The sequence below is a fragment of the Poeciliopsis prolifica genome, unplaced genomic scaffold (assembly GCF_027474105.1).
Source record: "Poeciliopsis prolifica strain line A6 unplaced genomic scaffold, Auburn_PproV2 SCAFFOLD020, whole genome shotgun sequence".
Taxonomy (NCBI): domain Eukaryota; kingdom Metazoa; phylum Chordata; class Actinopteri; order Cyprinodontiformes; family Poeciliidae; genus Poeciliopsis; species Poeciliopsis prolifica.
Genome location: NW_026562395.1, coordinates 3044269 through 3063618, shown reverse-complemented (window position 1 = coordinate 3063618; position 19350 = coordinate 3044269). Strand labels below are relative to the sequence as shown.

The 19350-nt window shown below is 41.4% G+C and overlaps 1 protein-coding gene across 6 annotated transcripts in view; it reads right to left on the bottom strand.

Annotated features, from left to right (window-relative positions):
* pak5 (p21 protein (Cdc42/Rac)-activated kinase 5) overlaps positions 1–19350 on the bottom strand; it is a 61598-nt gene that overhangs the window by 2553 nt on the left and 39695 nt on the right. For all 6 annotated transcript variants that reach the window (XM_055044275.1, XM_055044271.1, XM_055044270.1 and 3 more), the window contains 8 exons: positions 9596–10435; positions 6958–7167; positions 5867–6008; positions 5606–5760; positions 4624–4757; positions 1112–1238; positions 595–720; positions 370–504 (listed from right to left, as the gene is read on the bottom strand). In XM_055044275.1, coding sequence (XP_054900250.1) covers positions 370–504; positions 595–720; positions 1112–1238; positions 4624–4757; positions 5606–5760; positions 5867–6008; positions 6958–7167; positions 9596–10435 — 1869 coding nt within the window. The remainder of the gene's footprint in view (positions 1–369; positions 505–594; positions 721–1111; positions 1239–4623; positions 4758–5605; positions 5761–5866; positions 6009–6957; positions 7168–9595; positions 10436–19350) is intronic.

The window sequence follows — 19350 nt, the reverse complement described above, 5'->3', positions numbered from 1 at the left end:
TCTTGTCACAGCTTGCATTAAACTCTTTAGTGTGAGATATTGCTACAATACTTTGGTTGATATGCTAAGCACATTTAAAGTCTGTTAGACTGCTGAAAAGATTTATAAATGCAGTTAAATAACTCCATTGTGCACTGATTGGCATAATTTTGTGTCACTTTCCATTTTCTCCTAATCCCTTTCACATTGATTACCATTACCATACTTCGTCTACCGTTATTCCCGCTTTCGTTGAGTCTGAGTCAAACTCTGCTGACCCAATTGCTAAATGTTGCAGAATAAAACTGGAAACAAAACAAACAACCGGCGAACTTATAACCACGTGCTTCCATCTTTTCTTGAATAGTCCTGCCCTGTTTCTTTCCGTACCTTGTGGGATTCCTTGAGCCGTGGGGGAAGGTTGTCTCGTATCCTCCTCATGGCTTGCAGAGGGGGCTCGTTAAAGTAGGGAGGTTCGCCGTCCACCATCTCGATCACCATAATGCCTAAAGACCAGATGTCCACCTTGACACCCAAAGAAACCAATATGTTATGACTCACAAAACCCTCTCACAAAACAGCCACCTCTGTAAGAATACGGTAACATGTTCTGACCTCAGTCCCGTAAGGTATTCTTGAGATGACCTCCGGCGCCATCCAGTAGGGAGTGCCCACAAGAGATTTCCTCTTCGGCACCTCTTTGGAAACTTGGGCACAAAAGCCAAAGTCTGACAGCTTGATCTGCAACACACACACACACCCACACGCACACACACAGATGCAGATATGCCACCAGGACATGTAGTGGGAAATATATTAGATGAGAATTAACCTGACCCTGTGTTATGAAGAGCTTTGAGAGAAGACACTAATCTCTCCTATCAGCAGTTAATTATGCCTCAGTTAATCATGTCTTATCAAGTAGTTAGGAGGCATTATGTAGGATTTAATTACTCGGGCACGAGTTCTAATTGATGAATGAGTGAGTTTCTCGCACTGCCTGCATACAAGTGAAGAACAGCACCCACGAAGCAGGTCAGAGTGCATTAATGTCAATAAGTGGCAAAAGCCTGGAGTACCTTTAAGGACAAACTGCTTGATTGCCTAAAAAGATCTCGTGAACTGCACTTACCCTGCCGTCGCTGGTCAGCAGGATGGAGTCGCTCTTTATATCTCGGTGAATGACGCCCTGCGTGTGCAGGTAGGACAGAGCTCTGAGCACCGACAGACACACCGTCGCAATCTGCTCCTCGTTCATCCTGCAGGAAGCAAAACGCAGCTGTATGGCGCGGGTCGGTAACCAGACCACAGAGGTAAAGGAAAAAAGCCACGCATTCAACCCTGCAGCAGTTTTATGTCATACTTCTGCAGATTTCAGCACTTTGAATCAGATGCCAAGTGATTCAGTTGACAAAGCTACTATGTATATCTCTGTTAAGCAGGTGACAGAGGGCTGGCTACTACCTAAACTGTGCTAATGTCATCTTATCATACCTTTATGTATTCCACAGACAGCAGAACATTTCATCAAGTCATTTTTTTGTTGTGTGGTGTTGGACAGCTATAATTGGTCAGGCATTTGAAGTGGGCATGCTGCATACACAGACGCTGAAAAATGGTCATGGTTTGAGTTTGAATGAACTTGGTCTTGCCATCTTGAGTAACAAATAACTTCCACACTTCTTGCAGAGGCACTAACTTTATTGATCAATACAGCTAATCTGAAATCTGCCAAGGAAATTTTTTTTTTTCTGACTCAAAGTAATATTAATGTTTTTTTTGTTTTGAGAAATTAATCTATTGCTATAAAATCAATGAATATTTTACATTGGTCACTGAGAAAGGTATCAAGCATTTTTGACATAATATGAATATTATGGCTATTATCTTTTTTGAGAAATGCCAGATTTTCCAAAAGAAGCGTCTTTGTTGAATAAAAATAATCTGCCATGGGCTGAGGTTATACATCTTCTCTTGAGAACAAAACCCTGTAAATGTAATTTTGGGCATAACTGTGTGAAATATCAGGCTGCATATAATGTTGCCTTGTAGGAAAAAGGTCCTAGATTTGAATCCAGGCTTCGTTTTGTTCTGCATATAGTTAGCAAAACAGCAACTCCACAACAATTTTCTTGTATTTTACTCAAGTCAAACCATACATTGCTTAATCCATGACAAGAAATGACACTTTTTAGAACAAAGCAAACATTTTATCCATTCTTTTGATTAGTGACTAACAGAACACATCTTCAAACTTGAAAGTCTTCTTTTTAAAGCCCTATAAAAACCGAACGTTAGCCGAACAAAGAGATGCAGTTTAGAGACGCAGTTTGTCAAACATCCCCCTGTAGCCTGGAGCGGCTGCAGCCATGATGTTCAAGCAGGCAGGAGGGTCCCATATGGAGAGACAGGGCGATGCAGTTCATCTGACTGAGCCCACACAGCCTCACTGAACATTAACATCCAGACCCAGCTGGCCTGGCCATCCTGTGCATTTTCTAAGAGGTTGTGTGCTGATCTCGCCTCGTTCCTATTTGTGGAAAACTCTACGAAGGGACACGCGTTGCGCCTGCATGTGCGTGCAAATACAGTGCGCACGCTTCTCCTCCAACTATAAAAGGATTTACTCAAAAGAAGAAAAAGGTTCATAGCGACAACATGCACACACACACACGCACACGCACCGGGCACACACATATCATCGTCTAGCTTGCCACAGATTTCTTTCCTTCTTCGTAATTTTTGTTGTTGTTATTTTATTTCAGTCACACATGTATGCTTTTCCAATCACAGGAGTTTAATGAGCTCTCAGCAAATAGAAGGGGGCGGGGGACACCACCTGGTTAACTTAAAATGAACAGGCCTGAGAGCAGTACGCACAAACAAATCACCTCTTCAATCTCCCCCCCAGCTTCCATTCATACGCTCCCTCTTTAGCACACACACGCGGACACGCACACACACACGCACACACACACATACACAGGAGAACAGTGGAAAAACATGTTCACTGAAAAAGGAAATTGTTTGACAATGTGGAAAACAACTTTAATGAGCCTGGAAAGCTTGTGAAGGAGAAAGAGAATAAAACACGGATGGAAAAAAATGCAGCTTATTATATAGATTTAAAAAGAAAAAAAAACTCATTAAATGAGTGAAATTGAAATTGAAATCTACACCATGATACTTAATTGTGCCACATGTAACATAAATGAAAGAATGTACGCGTGTATGGGTGTTTGTGTGTGTGTTACACTTGAGTGTGTAAGCTGGCTGCCAAGAGCAGAAGAAACTGATGAGGGCACAATGTGCAACCTGCAGCTATTATCAAAGCAACAAAGAGCTTCACGGAAACACTGGGAAGATTTCAGCTGGACTGAAAATACACTTTAATATACATGTATATTTTTTAATTTACTCTGATAGTTTTTATCAAAACTCCATTATGTAAAATCATTCAGTATTTCAGAGAGTGCAGTAAATCTGAGAATGGTAAATAATTCCTCAATGTATTGAGATTTGTTGAGATTTTTGTTTTGGCTCACTTAAACAACTTCCAAAGTTCAGAGAGAGTGAGGTAATATGGTTGTTTTTTTTCACCAATCTCTCCATCAGTATTTCCAGAAGCATTCTTGCGTGCCTAAACTTTCTCCCTTACACACACATCGGACACACAAACAGGCAAACATCTGCGTGGGAGAGCGTTCAAAGTCCTTCACGGCAGCAGTGGCGCTCGGCCCCAACAAAGCGTGTTATTAGCAGCCGACACCGCGCAGCGCTACTGCTGACACTCAACGCAAATGACTGTAATTACACACCGTCCACAAAGTAAGCTTAAAACAATGAGGAAGGCCGCTTGGAAACACAACTCAGCTACATTATCACTATTTAGAAAGTTGGTGAGTGGGGGAAAAAAAATTATCTTAAACTGTTGAGCCGGTTTTGGATTGAACTTATCCACCTTTATTATGTTTCCTCAGAATAGATTAGATGGACATTTCTAGGCTCCTATCGTCTGAAGTAGTAATTTGTTTTAGCGTTTCTTTTAGAGTTCAGTTCTATTCTCTTTTAAGTTGTTGTTGTTTTCTTACTTTTTTACGTGAAAAAATACTATATGACGATTACCTATTTGACTGAAAACTGTAATCACATTTCCAGTACTTATTATTGCCAAATTAAAGAAAATTAGAGTGGAAATGAAATGTGTAACATCATCTGCTTTTCAGCTACTCTAATAGCTCCTGAAGACAGTTAACCTTTGGCCAGATGTCTAAGGACTTTTAGGACAACCTGCTTATAGAGGTACAGCAGCGAAAACATTGAATAATATGTTTAATTATGAGTAGATTACCTTAAACCTAAAAATGCCGCTGTTGGTTAGAAAGTCAAGATGCAACTTCTACGACTATTCTATTACAACTGTTACTGTTAATAACACTTAAGGTGCAGATAAACCAAACAAGCTGCTGGCTTTACTCAAAATGTTTAACTTTTCTGTCTCAAAAAAAAAAAGAAAAACAGTAAATAAATAAAATGATTGTGGAGTACATTTAAAAACCCATGAGTCTTTACTGATATTAAGCCTCAAACCAAAGCTCTCCACATGTCAGCAGTAACTTTTATTTAAGAAGCGTGTTTGGTTACCTGGTGTGAGTCACGATGTCGGTGAGCGCCCCGCCCTCCAGGAACTCCATGACCACCCACAGCTCGTCTCCCACCAAGTAACTGTTGTACATGTCCACAACGTTTTCGTGATGATAGTCCCTCATGATCACCACCTTCAGCAGAGGACGATGGAAAAAGCTGCGTGTAAATTACTTTGAAATTGTTTGTTTGCACGGAGGTTTGTAGAAGCAGAAGGAAATTCAATTTACAACTCTGACAAAGTCGTACATTCAACAATCAACGTCAGATCCATTGCAATGAACTAAAATTTATTAGAATTTTTACGAGTGAAAATAAAATGTGTTCTTGCAGTTTTTCCATTTAATGACAATAACTTGTAATTTATTGGATAAAATGTAACGTTTCCCTTCTGAGGCAGGTTTAACCTTAATGGGATTACATGCAGAAATAATAGGATTACATGGGAACAAAAGCTGTCTTTATCCATGCAGCCGGAAACCAGAACCGGTCTGTAGGTCCACTTCAGTCTAACATTAGAACCATTGAGCCATTTGTGATGACTTGCACGTGTACAAGCAAAAAAAAAAAAAAAAGAAAAAACTAAACTAAAATTTCCAGACAAGTCTCCTGTGTGCATCTCTGAATAAATTACTCGCTTGAGATTTTCGGAGTAAGCTCTTGCTCAATTTGCAAATAAATGCAATTACAGATGCAGAAATGTCTTAGTAATTGAATTTGTTATATTTAAAAAATAAAAAAAAACAGTGGTGAGATTAACTATATTTTTTTGTGTAGCATGTTTAATGATGCGACACGGACCAGCTTCAGTTCTGCTGCTGCTTATTTGAGACGTCAACAATCTGTCACAAATAAAAAGCCGTGCAGTAATCCAAAATGAAACCAAAATGAAACCATTACATTCCTCATGGAAGCAAATCTGCTGGAATGATCCCAGCACTGCTAACATTTCAAAGTTAGCAGTAAGGCTGAGCCGCATCACCTCGTTGAAGAGCAGTTCTCTCCTCTGCTGTTTCCTGAGGTCCATCTTCTTGACCGCCACCTGCTTGCCGCTGTGCTTCTCGCTGGCGATGCACACGATCCCTGTGGAACCCTCGCCAATCTTGATGAAGTTGTCCAGGTATTCCCGAGGGTCGCCTGTTGGCGAGCAAAGCCTTTTCTTAAAAAAAAAAAAAAGAAAAGAAAAAAGAAAAAAAAAAAGGCATCCATCTGTGCTTCCGTGCCTCTGTTCTGCCGTTCTCACCTGGGTTGACCACCAGCTGGAGTGCGGCTCTGAATTGCTCATGGGAGACTCTGGAAGGCTGCGTGTCTGAGCTTGACCCCCACGAAGGAGGAGGATAAGCCCCCGGGGGTATGTAAGGGGATGAAGGCTGCGAGTAGGCCCCCTGGATGAACGCAGACACATTCACATGCAAATCAAGACAAAGCGAACAGGATAAAGACGTTTCGCTTTTGTGATTTTGGTGGGATTCTCTTTTCAAAGAAAGTTTTGAGAACGAAGAAGGAAAAAATAATAGAAGGCAAAATTAGACTTGAGTTGATACCATAAATAGGGTTTCGGTAGGTTTCCCAACTCACTTTTAAGTGTCTTCAAAGGCATTTTTGAGGTCATCATGAATTAAATTTAAAACGTATATCTTCACAGAAATGTACAAATCTTGCCCAGCCAACTTGTGGCCACTTTACACTTCACCACGGTAGCTAATGTTTTTGCATCTCCAATTTCGGGTCAGAAGAACGCAATGAAGATGTCTGACAGCCACGCAAACTTTTTTGCAGACAGAAAAAAAAAACCCTACAGATCCAAAACCTCTCAAGACAAAAATTGCTTTTCTTTATGAATTTAAGAAATGATTTTATATAGCTTAGAATCAAAAAAATCATAAGCATCCCTGATTCTTTTCATGAGATCATTTGAGAAAACCAGAGTGACTTTAATCAGAGGTCTTTTCAAAGCCGCTGTGACACAGATCTCTACAGGAGGTCGTCTGTGCAAACAACCATTGCCCAACAATAACTCTGAAGAGTTGACATGAGTTAAAACCAGATTTCATTTCCCTTTGGGATCCATAAAGCATTTGTGAATTTGAACTGAATTTGAAACTCAAGGTTTTCCTTTTGGATAAGACTTTTAAAAACTCTTCAAGGATGCGTGTGGACGACCTAATAAAAATCCCTTTCCTGTCCTAATTTTGGCAGAAAATGATCACTGCATTAAAAAAAAAAGAAGCAAAAAGTTATATTTCAGTGTACGCTGCTATTATTATAATACAGTCAGTAAATGTTACTTATATATGTAACATGTTTTTGTTAGAAGCCCGGATCGGACTGTACCTGCGGGGTGTACGGCGGGCTGGGCTGGGAGGGAGGATGGTGGTACGGAGAGGGCTTGTAATGGTGAAGCATGGGGGGGTAAGGGAGGTGTGCTGGTGGGTAGCCGGGCGGTTTGGTGTGGCTCTGAGGTAGCTTGAGGGGCCCTCGAAGGTAGGTGTCACCACCTGCGACTTGGGGACTTTCGTCACGCGATGAACGCTCATAATCACCCTGAAAGAAAAGGGCCGGTGTCTGTGATTTGAACATGACATACAGGTGAAAAAATGATTCATAACAGGGACCTTCGTGATGTTTGACTGACTCAGTCAAACATGTTTAAATATTAAATAAAAGAAAACGTGGAAAGGAGTATTGGAATACATATTGATGCAGAATAGGTGACTTATAAACAAGCCTGAGGTAGAGTGAAATGTTGTTTTTTATTGTAATTTACCTAATAAATGTCTGGATAAGGTTAGATGAAGAAAATGTAAAGTATATATAAAAGAAAAGTGTGATGTGTTTTAAACATTCGTGTACGTAATACGAGTTTAAAGAGAAAATTATAGGAATTCATATGACAAATATTAGCCGTAAAAACCAGACTGTGAGAAAAATGAAGGCGCTGAGAGTCTCAGACTAAATTAAATTACTTTCGCCACACCTTCCAGGAATGATGCTCGACCAGCATTTGTCTTTTTTTTTTCTTTTTTTATTCCTCACAAGTATACCGAGAGTAAATAAAAAAAACCTTTATCCTCCCCTTTATTGGGTTCCTTCTGTGCCATTTGTCTTCACCCTGACACATACACACTCCCACATGTGTACAGACAGGGCAAGAGGAGGAGTCCTGACGTGTTGGGATGGTGTATAATTACATGGTTTGGACTCTTTCAATCAATCAGTGCGAGGCAGGTGTTGGAGGGGGAGCCGGGAGCCCCCCGTTACTTATTTGCCCCCCTCAGCCTCCTCCCCAGCCTCACCCGGAGTCGGCCGGCGCTGTAAGCTGGCTGTCAGCCAAGGGTCTCCTGATCCATGTTGGTTAAACGCACATTAATCTGAGTTTGGCAGGGTAATCAACAACCCAACTCAACTGTGAAATTGAATTCCGCGGTGGAACATCGTTCGGCCAGTTTTATGCTAAGGCTGCAGAAAGGGAAAGTGCCGCAACATCAATTTGTCACCGAGAGCTGCCGCACTCCGGCACGAAGCACGGAGGCAGACAGAGGGGAGAGGAGACTCCACGCTGTCTACGATTACATCCCAAACAGCTCCCAACAATAGCGGGAAGAGAGAAGGATTTACTTTAGGGTGTGGGAGTGTGAGTGGGCTGACGGAGAGAAAAAGAAGAAATGGTTGCAGAGGGAAGAGAAGGGTGGGCTGTGCTCCTCTCCCCCCTTTCATTCCTTTTTGAGCACAATCTTGAACAACCGAAGAAAACAATAAGCACATTAGCTCTCACATTGTCATCATTTGGACAGGAACTCCAAATGATGACAATGTGATGCTCTAAATAGAAAAATGCCATGTCAGCAGTTTTATAATAAGCTTTTATATCTATGGAACCTTTTAAAGTTTTGGATTCAAACATTATTTTGTGCTTTCAAATAAAATTAGAAACGTTACGCCTTTGCTGCACATTTTGTGAGTCTGTGCAAAAATAAATGGATAAGTGCAAACGGCCAAACTTGCGTTGCGTCGATAAACAAAAAGAAAAACCTGAAAAATGACCTTCTCCCGAATCACTTTTCTGCTACTCTTGCATTCTCTCTGGCTGTTTTTTCCTCCGAGTGGCTATTTACTGAGGCGCACAGGTTAAATGGGTTTTCACTGCAGCACCCTGGGATCTGCATCAGCAAGCCCGGTTTTTCCCTCTCCGCCGGCCGACTTACTGTGAGGAGGGAAGAGAAGTGGTGAGCTGCGATAACGATAATAATGAGCGTAATGAGGCTTCGATAGCTCTGAAGAGTGACGCGGAGACGACACACACCTTATGAAATGACCACCTTTCTCCCGCTCATGGTCATATTTTACCCCCTGATGTTACAGCTATGTTTTCTACTATTTAAGTATTTCTTGAAGTATATACAAGTATTAGTTCTGTCATGCAGCTTTCTTGAACTTATTATGGTCTTCCAAATATAGCTGGACAAAACTGGAAAGATCAGGCTTACTCGCTGCATTGAGATTTCTCCCTTCGTACGTTTATGTCCGTCTGATTCCGTCCAGAACAACGACTCTCCTCCGTTCCTTTTGTTCTACGTTCCTGTCCAATCAGTCGATATAAGCATTAATTGATCTGTTTGCAGCGACAGCGGCCACTGCAGAGCAGTAATTTGTTAGGTGGCAGTTCCTGCCACCTTCAGGGAAGAGTAAATTAAAGCTGACACCATCTGTCAGGCCTAGGGACTACAGTTAAGGATCACAATGAGGAAAGTGAGAAGAAGTGGGTTTTCAAAAAGAACTGGAGGTGGATGAGAGATGGGACTATTCTGTGTAATTTTCTCTGAAATGTTGCGACAGGCTCGTTAGGGGGTTTGATAAAACCTGTTTCCTATAATTTGTTTTTAAAGCAAACACCATTAAAGAAAAAAAACCCTGTTGATGTTTAAGAGTTTCGTTGGGAGAATCTTCAGCTTTTGTGTTTCTAAACGCTCACCTTGCCTATTGTTTGCGAGTTGGCGAGACTCTCGGAGAGGCGAGGGTAGGTGTAGGAGCTGTATGGGTGGGCCTGAGGAGGGTTCCTCAAAGCCCCGCTGGCAGCATAAGGAACATTTTGCTCCTGCAATCCGGATCCTGACCGAGATCGCTGCCTGATAGCTGGTGTCGGGCTCGTCTGGGTCACGTAGGAGCTTTTGGGTCTCTTGTCATATTCGTCCCGCAAGCCGCCGTAGCTCCACTCGCTGTCCGGGTAGTTGATTTGCTCGCTATGAAGAGAGGCCCGGGAAGGCGTACCGACTGAAGTGTCTCGGTAATCCTGACTGGACGAGCCCCCAACTGACGCTCGGTAGTAGCCGCTGGAGCCCACTCCACTACCGACTGTGGAGGCCACCTCGTCGGCCGAGCGCCCTTTGCTCTCCAAATAGGTGTGGTAGTCCGGCGGGAGCTTCCCATAGTCTGATTTTTGAGGCATGGCGTCGGGGTAGAAGGGGCTGCGGATGGGGTGGGAATGGCCATTCTGCTTAGTGAACCGATAATGCCTCCCAATAGCCCAGTCTCCATCTATGGAGAAGCTTGGCTTCCCGGCTTCCAGGGAAAAGTCCCTGCTGGAGGTATCCAGATCGCACGAGTAGCGGGAGTAGTAGTGGTTGAATCCATTCTCCTCTAGAGCGGCGAGATAACCACTGCCTAACGGCTTGGAGCTGATTCCAGCCTGCTGGACGCCTGGTGGGCTCTCTTTGCGCAGGGAGTTGGAGCGCGTCACTGAAATGTTGTCAAACTCCTCTAGCAGGCCGTTAATAGATGCATCTTTGGGTGGCCGGTTCCCTCGAACAATGGTCTAAAGGAAGAACAAAGACATGTACATTTAACACACAAGAGAGCCTGCAAAATAAAAGCACAGAGGGAGACAGCCATTGGGTGGGTAGATAAAGTTAGAATTAATTCATTTCCAGCAGGAAAGTGAATGAAATGAATTGAAATTCTTGTTCAATCAACCTTCGTTACAGCACACATTTTTCAGCACGGAATTTCAATTCATCTGCATCAGGGCTTTGTAACAAGTGTGAAATTAATCATCACTTGCAGTAAATGTCATCTCAAAGAACGGCAGGCATCAGTTCATGGAACCACTAGTTGTTAGACATAAAAATTAAAAATATTTAAAAAATGTATAGCATGCTAAGAAGTGCATTAAGATAAATGGTGAAATACCTCATGAGCTAAAATTAAAAAAAAAAAAAAAAAGGCTCTGTGGATTAAAGGTGCTAATTCCTGCTCCATTTCCCTCGCAACAGATTAGCTTCATTTCCAGTGGGCTGATCAGGTTACATTAATAATCGTGAAGTGGGGTTTCATGCTTACGAGTCAAATGGGCACACCAACATGCACCTACAAAGACATGAGTAAGTCAGGGAGAGAGCGGAGAAAGGGTCGACATGCTTGCATCTGCTTCAAAGCGCAGGAAGAGAGCTGCTTATCCCCTCCTACCTTGCTAAGCCTTTTTTACAAGGCTGTGCCGTGAGTCATGTTGGGACTGAAGCTGCAGCCTTGCACCTATGAATGTAATCTGCGTGCATGCATGGTGTGTGTGTGTGTGTGTGTGTGTGTGTGTGTGTGTGTGTGTGTGTGTGTGTGTGTGTGTGTGTGTGTGTGTGTGTGTGCCTGTACAGAGTTTGTACAGTGAGGATGCTGAGTCTCAGTACTTTCACTTCATGAAAGCAACCTGTTCCCATATTTCCCTCAATTTGTCTCAATATTTCACAAAACAGTATTTTTGAACAACAAATGACGAGGGAATTATTGAGCCGCGGGGATTATTGAAAATTTTAACTGTTACATCACCTAGTGAGAGGTTTTCGGGCTGTGGTGACTCGCAAATGTGTGCATACCACTTTAACTTTTTCACATTTTGTTCACGAACTGAAATAAAAGGGAAAAGTATATATGCAGTGCAAAAAAACATTAAAAAGTCTCTAATATATGGTAAAATACAGGCAGCTGTGGTTGCCAGAATTTTACCATATTTCTATGAGGAATAAAAACTTTTCAAACTATGGTTTTCAAATGTTATTACAAATTAGGATCTAATGGATTTCTGGCTTTCTATTAAACCCTTTTTACTCTGATACAAATACATCTTTTTAAGATAAATAACATTTTAAAATGTTCAACTGTGTGTGTCGGCTGCTTGGGATCTAAGGAGGACGGATCCTCCTCAGACGGGTCGCAATGTGCTCCAATACCCTTAAATGAAATCCAGTGCCTTCAGGTCGCATAATCACAAAATTAGCAAAGATGTTAATGTTCTTTGACGACCCCAGAGATTTATTCAGTGAACAAACGGAACGATGAAGACTCAGAAACACACTGGGTGAAGACACGGATGAGGACAAGCTCAAAAATCACCAGAATCCCCCAAATCATTTCTCCTCGATGTGATTGCGGTGCAGATTTAAAAGTTCAGCTAACTAAACCATAAATAGACCGAGGTTTAATCATCGAAGCTGTCAAAAATAATTAGCCTCCGGGTTTATATTAGGCATTTCATAATCTTTGAAATTCCCCGTCTTTGGAAATAAAACTTCAACACCAACTCTGAATTTTAAGGAAAGCTGTTTAACTTTAGCAACCCTAAACTTAAGCCAGGTTCTATTTCCTTGGACAGCAACTGCAATCTTGCTTACGGCAACAAAACCAACCTAGACTGTTTGCATGGATAATTTGTCAGTCATTTCCTCTCATGCAGGAGTTTGTTGAACCCAACTCTCAGTGGCAGAGCGTCGCATCAGCGAGTTAGTTCTCTTTGACAGTCACACCGCTGTCACTCTGCGGCATCTCGTGTCACATGTGCTGAGGCAGAGTGTCAGAAAGCCCCAGACGACGATTCCTCAACGGTATTCTGCTGGCACAGATGCTGTGAGTGGTCACGGCAAACGCGCAGCGCTCTCCTCGTCTCGTTCATCCGTGGCAGGATGGTTCCCGCAAGAGTCCTGCCGTTACTAAAAGCAGAAATCTTACTCTGAGGTCACAGACTCATGTCTGTCATATCAACTGCGATGACAAAAAATAAAAATAAAAAAACCCAGAAAACACTGTGGTTACAATAAGAGCAACTAAGAAATGCATCATAACGCCACTCCGGAATTAATCTGATCTTTTTCCCAGCAGTTCACGCACCCTGCTTGGACCCCAACACGTTGCACAAATGCTACGCCTGATTTCACTCACAGAGAATCAGGGAATAATCCTGCTTTTATGTCAGAAATACAACAGGATTTACAAATTGTAAGGGTACGTTAACAGTGAGTTATCTGAGTTTGGCTCAAGCTTCTGCCTGACAGAAAGTCCCGCAAGAAAAAAACCTCATAGAATATGATTAAATAATCTTAAGATCAGTGATTAACCTATTTAAAGCCAACTTACTTTTTTTTAAAAATGGATTTAAGACATTTTAAGGCCTTAATTTAAGATACGTAAAGCTTTTTAAGGATCACATGCATCAACAGACAACAATAAGGCTTATCCAAATAAGCATAGAGGAGTATTAATGAAACAAGAAGCTCATCAAATTTCAGTGTCTGACTTGAAATAGGAAACTGTATTGCTATATATGGAAATAACTAGTAGGGAAATTTAAATAAAAATGGTATAGACATGAAGATGTCTGTCTATTCATGTTTAAAGGCGGTTGGAGTTCAAATCAAATTTGGACGAGAACTCTGGGATGAAAATATCTCATTTTCAGCATATTTTTCTGAGCTAAAGAACACTTAACTTTAGAAATGTCCATAGAAGTGTAGCTTTCAGACAATAGGGGGAATCCCTGTGCTTTATTCTTCTAGGTAAGAGCCAAACAGGGGATTCGATATTCAGAAGTCATCGTTTATCCACCATAAGTTGTGCTTCCACACACCTGAACCTCCTTCAGTTTCACTATTTTTGCAAACCTCGCTCCCTCACTTTAAAAGTCCAGTTGTTCTCTTCTGCCTGACAGCTGTAGGCTGCTTGACGCCGTAAAACTGCAACCCAAGGTGAAAAGGGCCATAAAAGCAGAGAGTAAAACCTAGCCGCGGGGCGGACGGTCTTTAAAACAGGTCACCGAGTGGAGATCTATCATGCCGGCTGCAGATGTTGCAGGGAGCACACAAGGTAAACACGGGACTGTCGCGCCACAATTTGTAATAACACCACAATATGTAATAACGTAGTAAAAATATAACATATCCCAGGACTCATTGTGCGATACTTTCTGCAACAAATCCAATGACAGGGTCACGTTTTGCGTCAATTATTACAAAATTCAGGGGCAACAATTTTTAAAGGAACGATCATGTAATAATGTAGCACATCATGCAGTAAACAATCGCAAACCGTTTGTGTTTATCTTAGCTGTTATAATGCGATCATAACAATCGTGTTATAGATTCTGAACACACTTAAATCAAAATTGAGGTCGATAAATGATGAATTTTTGCTCATTTAGTTGCCTTTTCACGCTCATAGCCAGAACCCCGGGTGTTAACCTATGAGGCAAAAAGATTCAAAGGATTTTAGTGCATTTTGTCAGATGTGACAAAATACAGTTTTAATTATATTTTATTGCATTTTAAAACCAAATTTTATTGCGTTGTTACATATTGTGGTATTGCTGCATGTGCTTCAAGGACTGAGGTCATAAAGGTCAGAGATCAAAAAGTGCTTCTTAATATTTAGTCGCGCTGACAGTCTCACCTCTCGCCTCAACTCTACTCAGGTGAAAATCTCCAGAACGAGGCTCCCGCGTCACGTCACGCTACTTGAGGACGTTGGCGATTCAGAACTAATTCAATTGGCAAACAAGATCAGGGAGCGCCGGTTATCTCATAAGACATAATCATCCCCATTCGGCTCATAATCAACATGCTCGAGTCAAAGGAGCATGACAAGTGCGGGCAGGCGAACGGGGGGAGGAAAGAGTCGAGACGAACAAGGCAGGCGACTAAAACCGAGAGGAGGACAGAGGTGCAAAGGCGAGAGGGAGAGACAAGGTTGATTGTGTGCCGAATCACTGTCAAACGGCCGGCATCAAGCTTGGAAATCTTCCCATTAATTTGAATTAAGGGTCTGATATTGGCTCCTGCGCTCGGCTCGCCCTCCCTCCCTTCCTGCTCCTCTTCCTCCGCCGTCTTCTGTCGTCCTCACAGCGTGGCGAGCCGTGCGCACGGGTCGCCTTCAGCGGTGGCGGTGACAGCGGCTATATTTCACCAGCGCGCGCCGTTGGCCTGTCCTTTAGTGATAAGCTGTAATAGATCTACTCTCTCAACTCAGCACGGCCTTTTCACGGGAACGAAAAGGCAAGAGAAGGGAAAACACTGACTTTCTTTAGGAAGGTAATCATACAAAGGGAGGAGACGTTGGAAGAAACTGAGTCAGCTTAAATAATAAAAAAAAGAAAGAAAGAAAGATAGGAAAGGATGGAGGTGAGGGGGAGGGAGTGACGTAGAAAGAGAGAATGAAAAATGAGGCTCATTGAGAGATAAGAGGGGGATTAACCTTGCTGGTAATGAAGGGAGGGTGTGACGAGAAGATGGGAGGGAGGCGAAGAGGGGGGTGTTGGGGGGGTAATTAATGAGCTTGCCCTTCCCATGACTCCTTCCCAGAACCCGGGTTGGGAGGACGCGCCTGGCTGGCCAGCGGGGTCCCGGGACAGCTGAGGATCCGATCAGCAGAGCTGCTGCTCGGCTCCTCCGCACTGCAGCTTTTGTTTGAGCTTCTCAAACGGCCCGGTCCACTGCTGCAGGGCCTGGATGGAGATTCACTCACACCTTGTTCAATTTATGCCAAAGTCTTTCAGCACGATGGAAATGAATACGAGAGGTGAATATTAAGAAGCGTCCGATTAAAATCTGTGTCTATGAATGTGTATTAATCATGTAGTTTGTTGTACTTCGAAGCATTTGCTTTGGATTTTCTGACCAACCAGACGTGATACAGAAAGATTTTGCAGTTGGTTTTGCTTACACGTGTACTTTTGGGGAAATATTTTTCTCGTCCAAACTGGAAAAATAGACTTTGGCGTCTATTTCCTGTTTTATGGATCGTCTTCCCAACAATAAAGATCCATTCCCCTTGCGTCTTTTTGTGTCAGGTTCAATATTTTTGAATTAATATTTAATTTTATTTACAACTCTGTCTCTTTGTTTTTTTTTGTTAAACTTCTATTAAATAGTTCATTTTTTAACTTTGTGCTCCCAGATGTGACAAATAAATGTGTGGGGAAAACGTTTTGTTTGCTTAAAGAGCTGCAAAGTTTGACATGAAGAAGTACTGATCATTCAGTTAAATAACAAACGTTTCCAAAATCACCTCGTTTTTGAGCCTAGATTGTACATTTAATATGTATGAAAAATACATCCAATATAAATCTTTGCACTGAAGTAACAGAAGCTGTGATGACTGATGCTCGAATAAATATGTACTTTTATCCATACAAATAGTTAAAGACTCACAAACTAGAAAAATTACAATAAAAACGGATGCTGCATAAAAAAAGTCAACTTAAATATTTGCAGCAATAATCAGGAGGTACACATTGACTAATTAAGACTATTCTGAAATTACTTTTCCAAAACAAGGAATTTTGTTTAAAAATTCCAAAGCTGCTGTCGCATTATTACTCATTTTATTTCATAATATTATTATACGATAAACCTTTTTTTGTGAATTTAAAGATTTAAAAAATCAACACATTTTATGAAATCAACATCTAGCTGAAAATACGAGACAAAAAAAAGTTAATTGCAACATAATTTGATGACCTAGTTAGTTCTCACTGCAGTGAGTCGCAGTTTTAAACACAGTGAATCAAAAGTAGTGGCTTCCAAACTTAAATATGTTTATAAGCGCCACAAATCTGTGTAATATTGCGCCTTTAAAAGGATTACAACAATGCCTGCGCTTCGCTTTAATCAGATTCAGTGGCTAGATTTTTTTTTTAGCATGTGATCATGCTCTTGAAGCTCATCACCTACCTCAAGCCTTTATCTCTGCTTCACACACACACACGCACACACACACACACACCGCAGTAACATCGCCCACTCAGTACACCCACTCCCAACTCTCACAGTCCTGCTGCACACACCATGTTTTCTTTTTTTTCTGACATTATCTGATGCACTTAAGCAGATCGAGTGAACGTTGGTGCAACAAAAATATTCATCCACCGCCATCTGCATCTCAACTCTCTGGCTCTCTCTCCCAGCCTTTGTGTGTTAAACCCAGCGCAGGCACAAGCCTGTGGCTCTCTGTCACGACTCAGGCTGCAGAGGGGAAGAAAGAGAGAAAGAAAGAGCAAAAGAAAGAAAGAAAGAAAGCTGGGGTTTTACTCACACACAAACAATGCTAGTGTGCTACTATGCTGTGCTCTTCCTGCAGTGCACTATCCTACTGCACCAGTGACCGTTTTATGAAGCCCATTGACTGACTTATGACTAAAATGATATCAAAGAGAAAATGTACTGGAGCAGACAGATTACACTGCAGATTAAGAAGGAACTATACAAGATCGACGTGTGATTTTACACAAACGGGAAAAAAATCATGTCAGAAGCAAACGTATGTTAGTCTTTAAGTAGTTTTAGGTAATAAAACAACTCTTATGCATGACTTGACAAAAACCATGAGTGTAAGATGAAAACTTGACTCATTTCAAAAGATTTAAGATGTACTCTACCTCCCTCTGCTGAACATAAATCATACTGCAACACGCTGCAAAAACCCACATTTCTGTACTTTATACTTTCTTTTTCTCAAGGGAATAAAATGCAGAACATTGTCATCTTAGAAGCTCATAAGTTAAGATATAATACAGAAGTTGCTCTTATACTACTCCGCTATTCTTATTTTTTACATAACTTGGTGCTACTCAAAGTAATCAGACAGGAAATGGGCAAATAGAACAGGGGTGAAACATGTATCAAAGGTCACAAGGTCAGGAATCGAACCCAAAATAACTACATAGAAAGTTATAGACTCTGGAAGTGGGGCTACCGCTGCACCGTGTGATGCCCCGCTACTTCCCTCTTTGCTATGGAAATGTCTAAATAAATACATTTATTCAAAACAAAAAAATATTTTTATAAAATGTAAAAAAACAAAAAACAGACATCAAGTTTAGCCCGGAGAACTGTAAAAAAATACACTTTAAACCATGCTGGTTCTTCAAGACACGTGAAAGTTTATACTGATTTCTCCCAGTGTTGATAGTTTTCAGGAAAAAGTAAATCTGTTTAACTTTTATTTAGCTACAGAGCTTACTCTTAACCTAAAGTCAATGGAAAGTAAAACCTGTTTTCTGTTAAACTTTTTTGAAGGTAAAATAAGATATAAAAGCAAAGAATATTTTTTATATATTTCTGATCATCAGCAAACAAACCTGAGAAGTTTGCCAAATAAAAATCAAAAGTCTTTCAAAACGTTGAAAAGGCAAAATTACAGAGAAATTAGGCTGTTGACTCTTTACTGGATCTTTTGTGTTTTGCTGCCCTCTGCTGGTCAGGCGCGATATTGAAGACAAACCAACAGTACAGCCATATTTCCGGAGCAAATGTCTTACATTACAATTACTAATAAAAGCCCTAACCCAGACCTCAAAGCCCAGTAAAATACAGACTTTGGATCACAATACTGCCTGACAACGAGGCTCACTGAAAGATCCTTACAAGAAGTGTTATTACCCAACACAGAAAAGGCTTTAGCTGCATTGTTCATGATTAACAGGCTTCAGGCTGTCCTGCTAACGGCTAACAGCTAGCGGCTAGCCGTTAGCGACATTCCTAAACAACCTCCGTCATCCTGCTGCAAGCCAAACACTACTAATTCTAACAGACACGTTTAACCACAAGAGAAGTCTACAAAGCTGAATAAAAGTATCTGTTTGAAAAATAAGCATAAACATAAGAAATGAAGTGATAAAGAGGGGCTGTTTTAAAGACCTGAAGTCTTATAGCTAAGACAACAGCGACATCTTGTGTCAAAAGGGAGGAGTTAAGAGAGAAGTTCATACTCTTAAACCAGGGGGTGCCATGTTTTCTAAGAACTGTGGCTAATATAAATAAATCGTCCAGAATAAAGAATGTGATGCTATGCACTTTGTTCATTTTGGCTACTGTTGTGTTGGTGGGTCACATTATTATGAACAAAGCAGAAACAGAAGAAGAGCTAACTAGCTAGCAGCACAGCATGGCTGCAGGGGCTTTTAATGCAACTTTTAATGTTCTGAGAATGTAACTAAAAGCAATATGCGACAGTACAGGTAACATTTCTTCATTATTTCGCTAAAGTATGATTCACAGGTTCAATGTTACTGTTTATGCCTCTTTGATCATCTTTGTCTCAACACATTTGTCGTGCTTTACACGTTCTACATCCATCTTTGGTTGCAGGATGTGGGATTTGCTCACACTTAATCAGAAAATGGATAGATTTCATGTAGTGATCCTCTTATGTATTATAGTTTGGATACAGAATACAGTATGAATTGTGCTGCTGGAAGCTGAGCCCGTTTCCTTCGGCTATATGATTCATGCTATGCCCAGATCTCAGTTGCCGGCCGTTCAGAGGAGCGTGACCCGGCCCCCTTTGACATCAGTCGGGCAGTGGCTCAGCTACAAGACCAGGGTGAACGAGTCGCACGGAGGGCAGCGGCTGGAGTCACCAGCAATTTCCAGCAAACAGGATTAGCGGGGAAAAAAGCAAAATAAAACACAATCA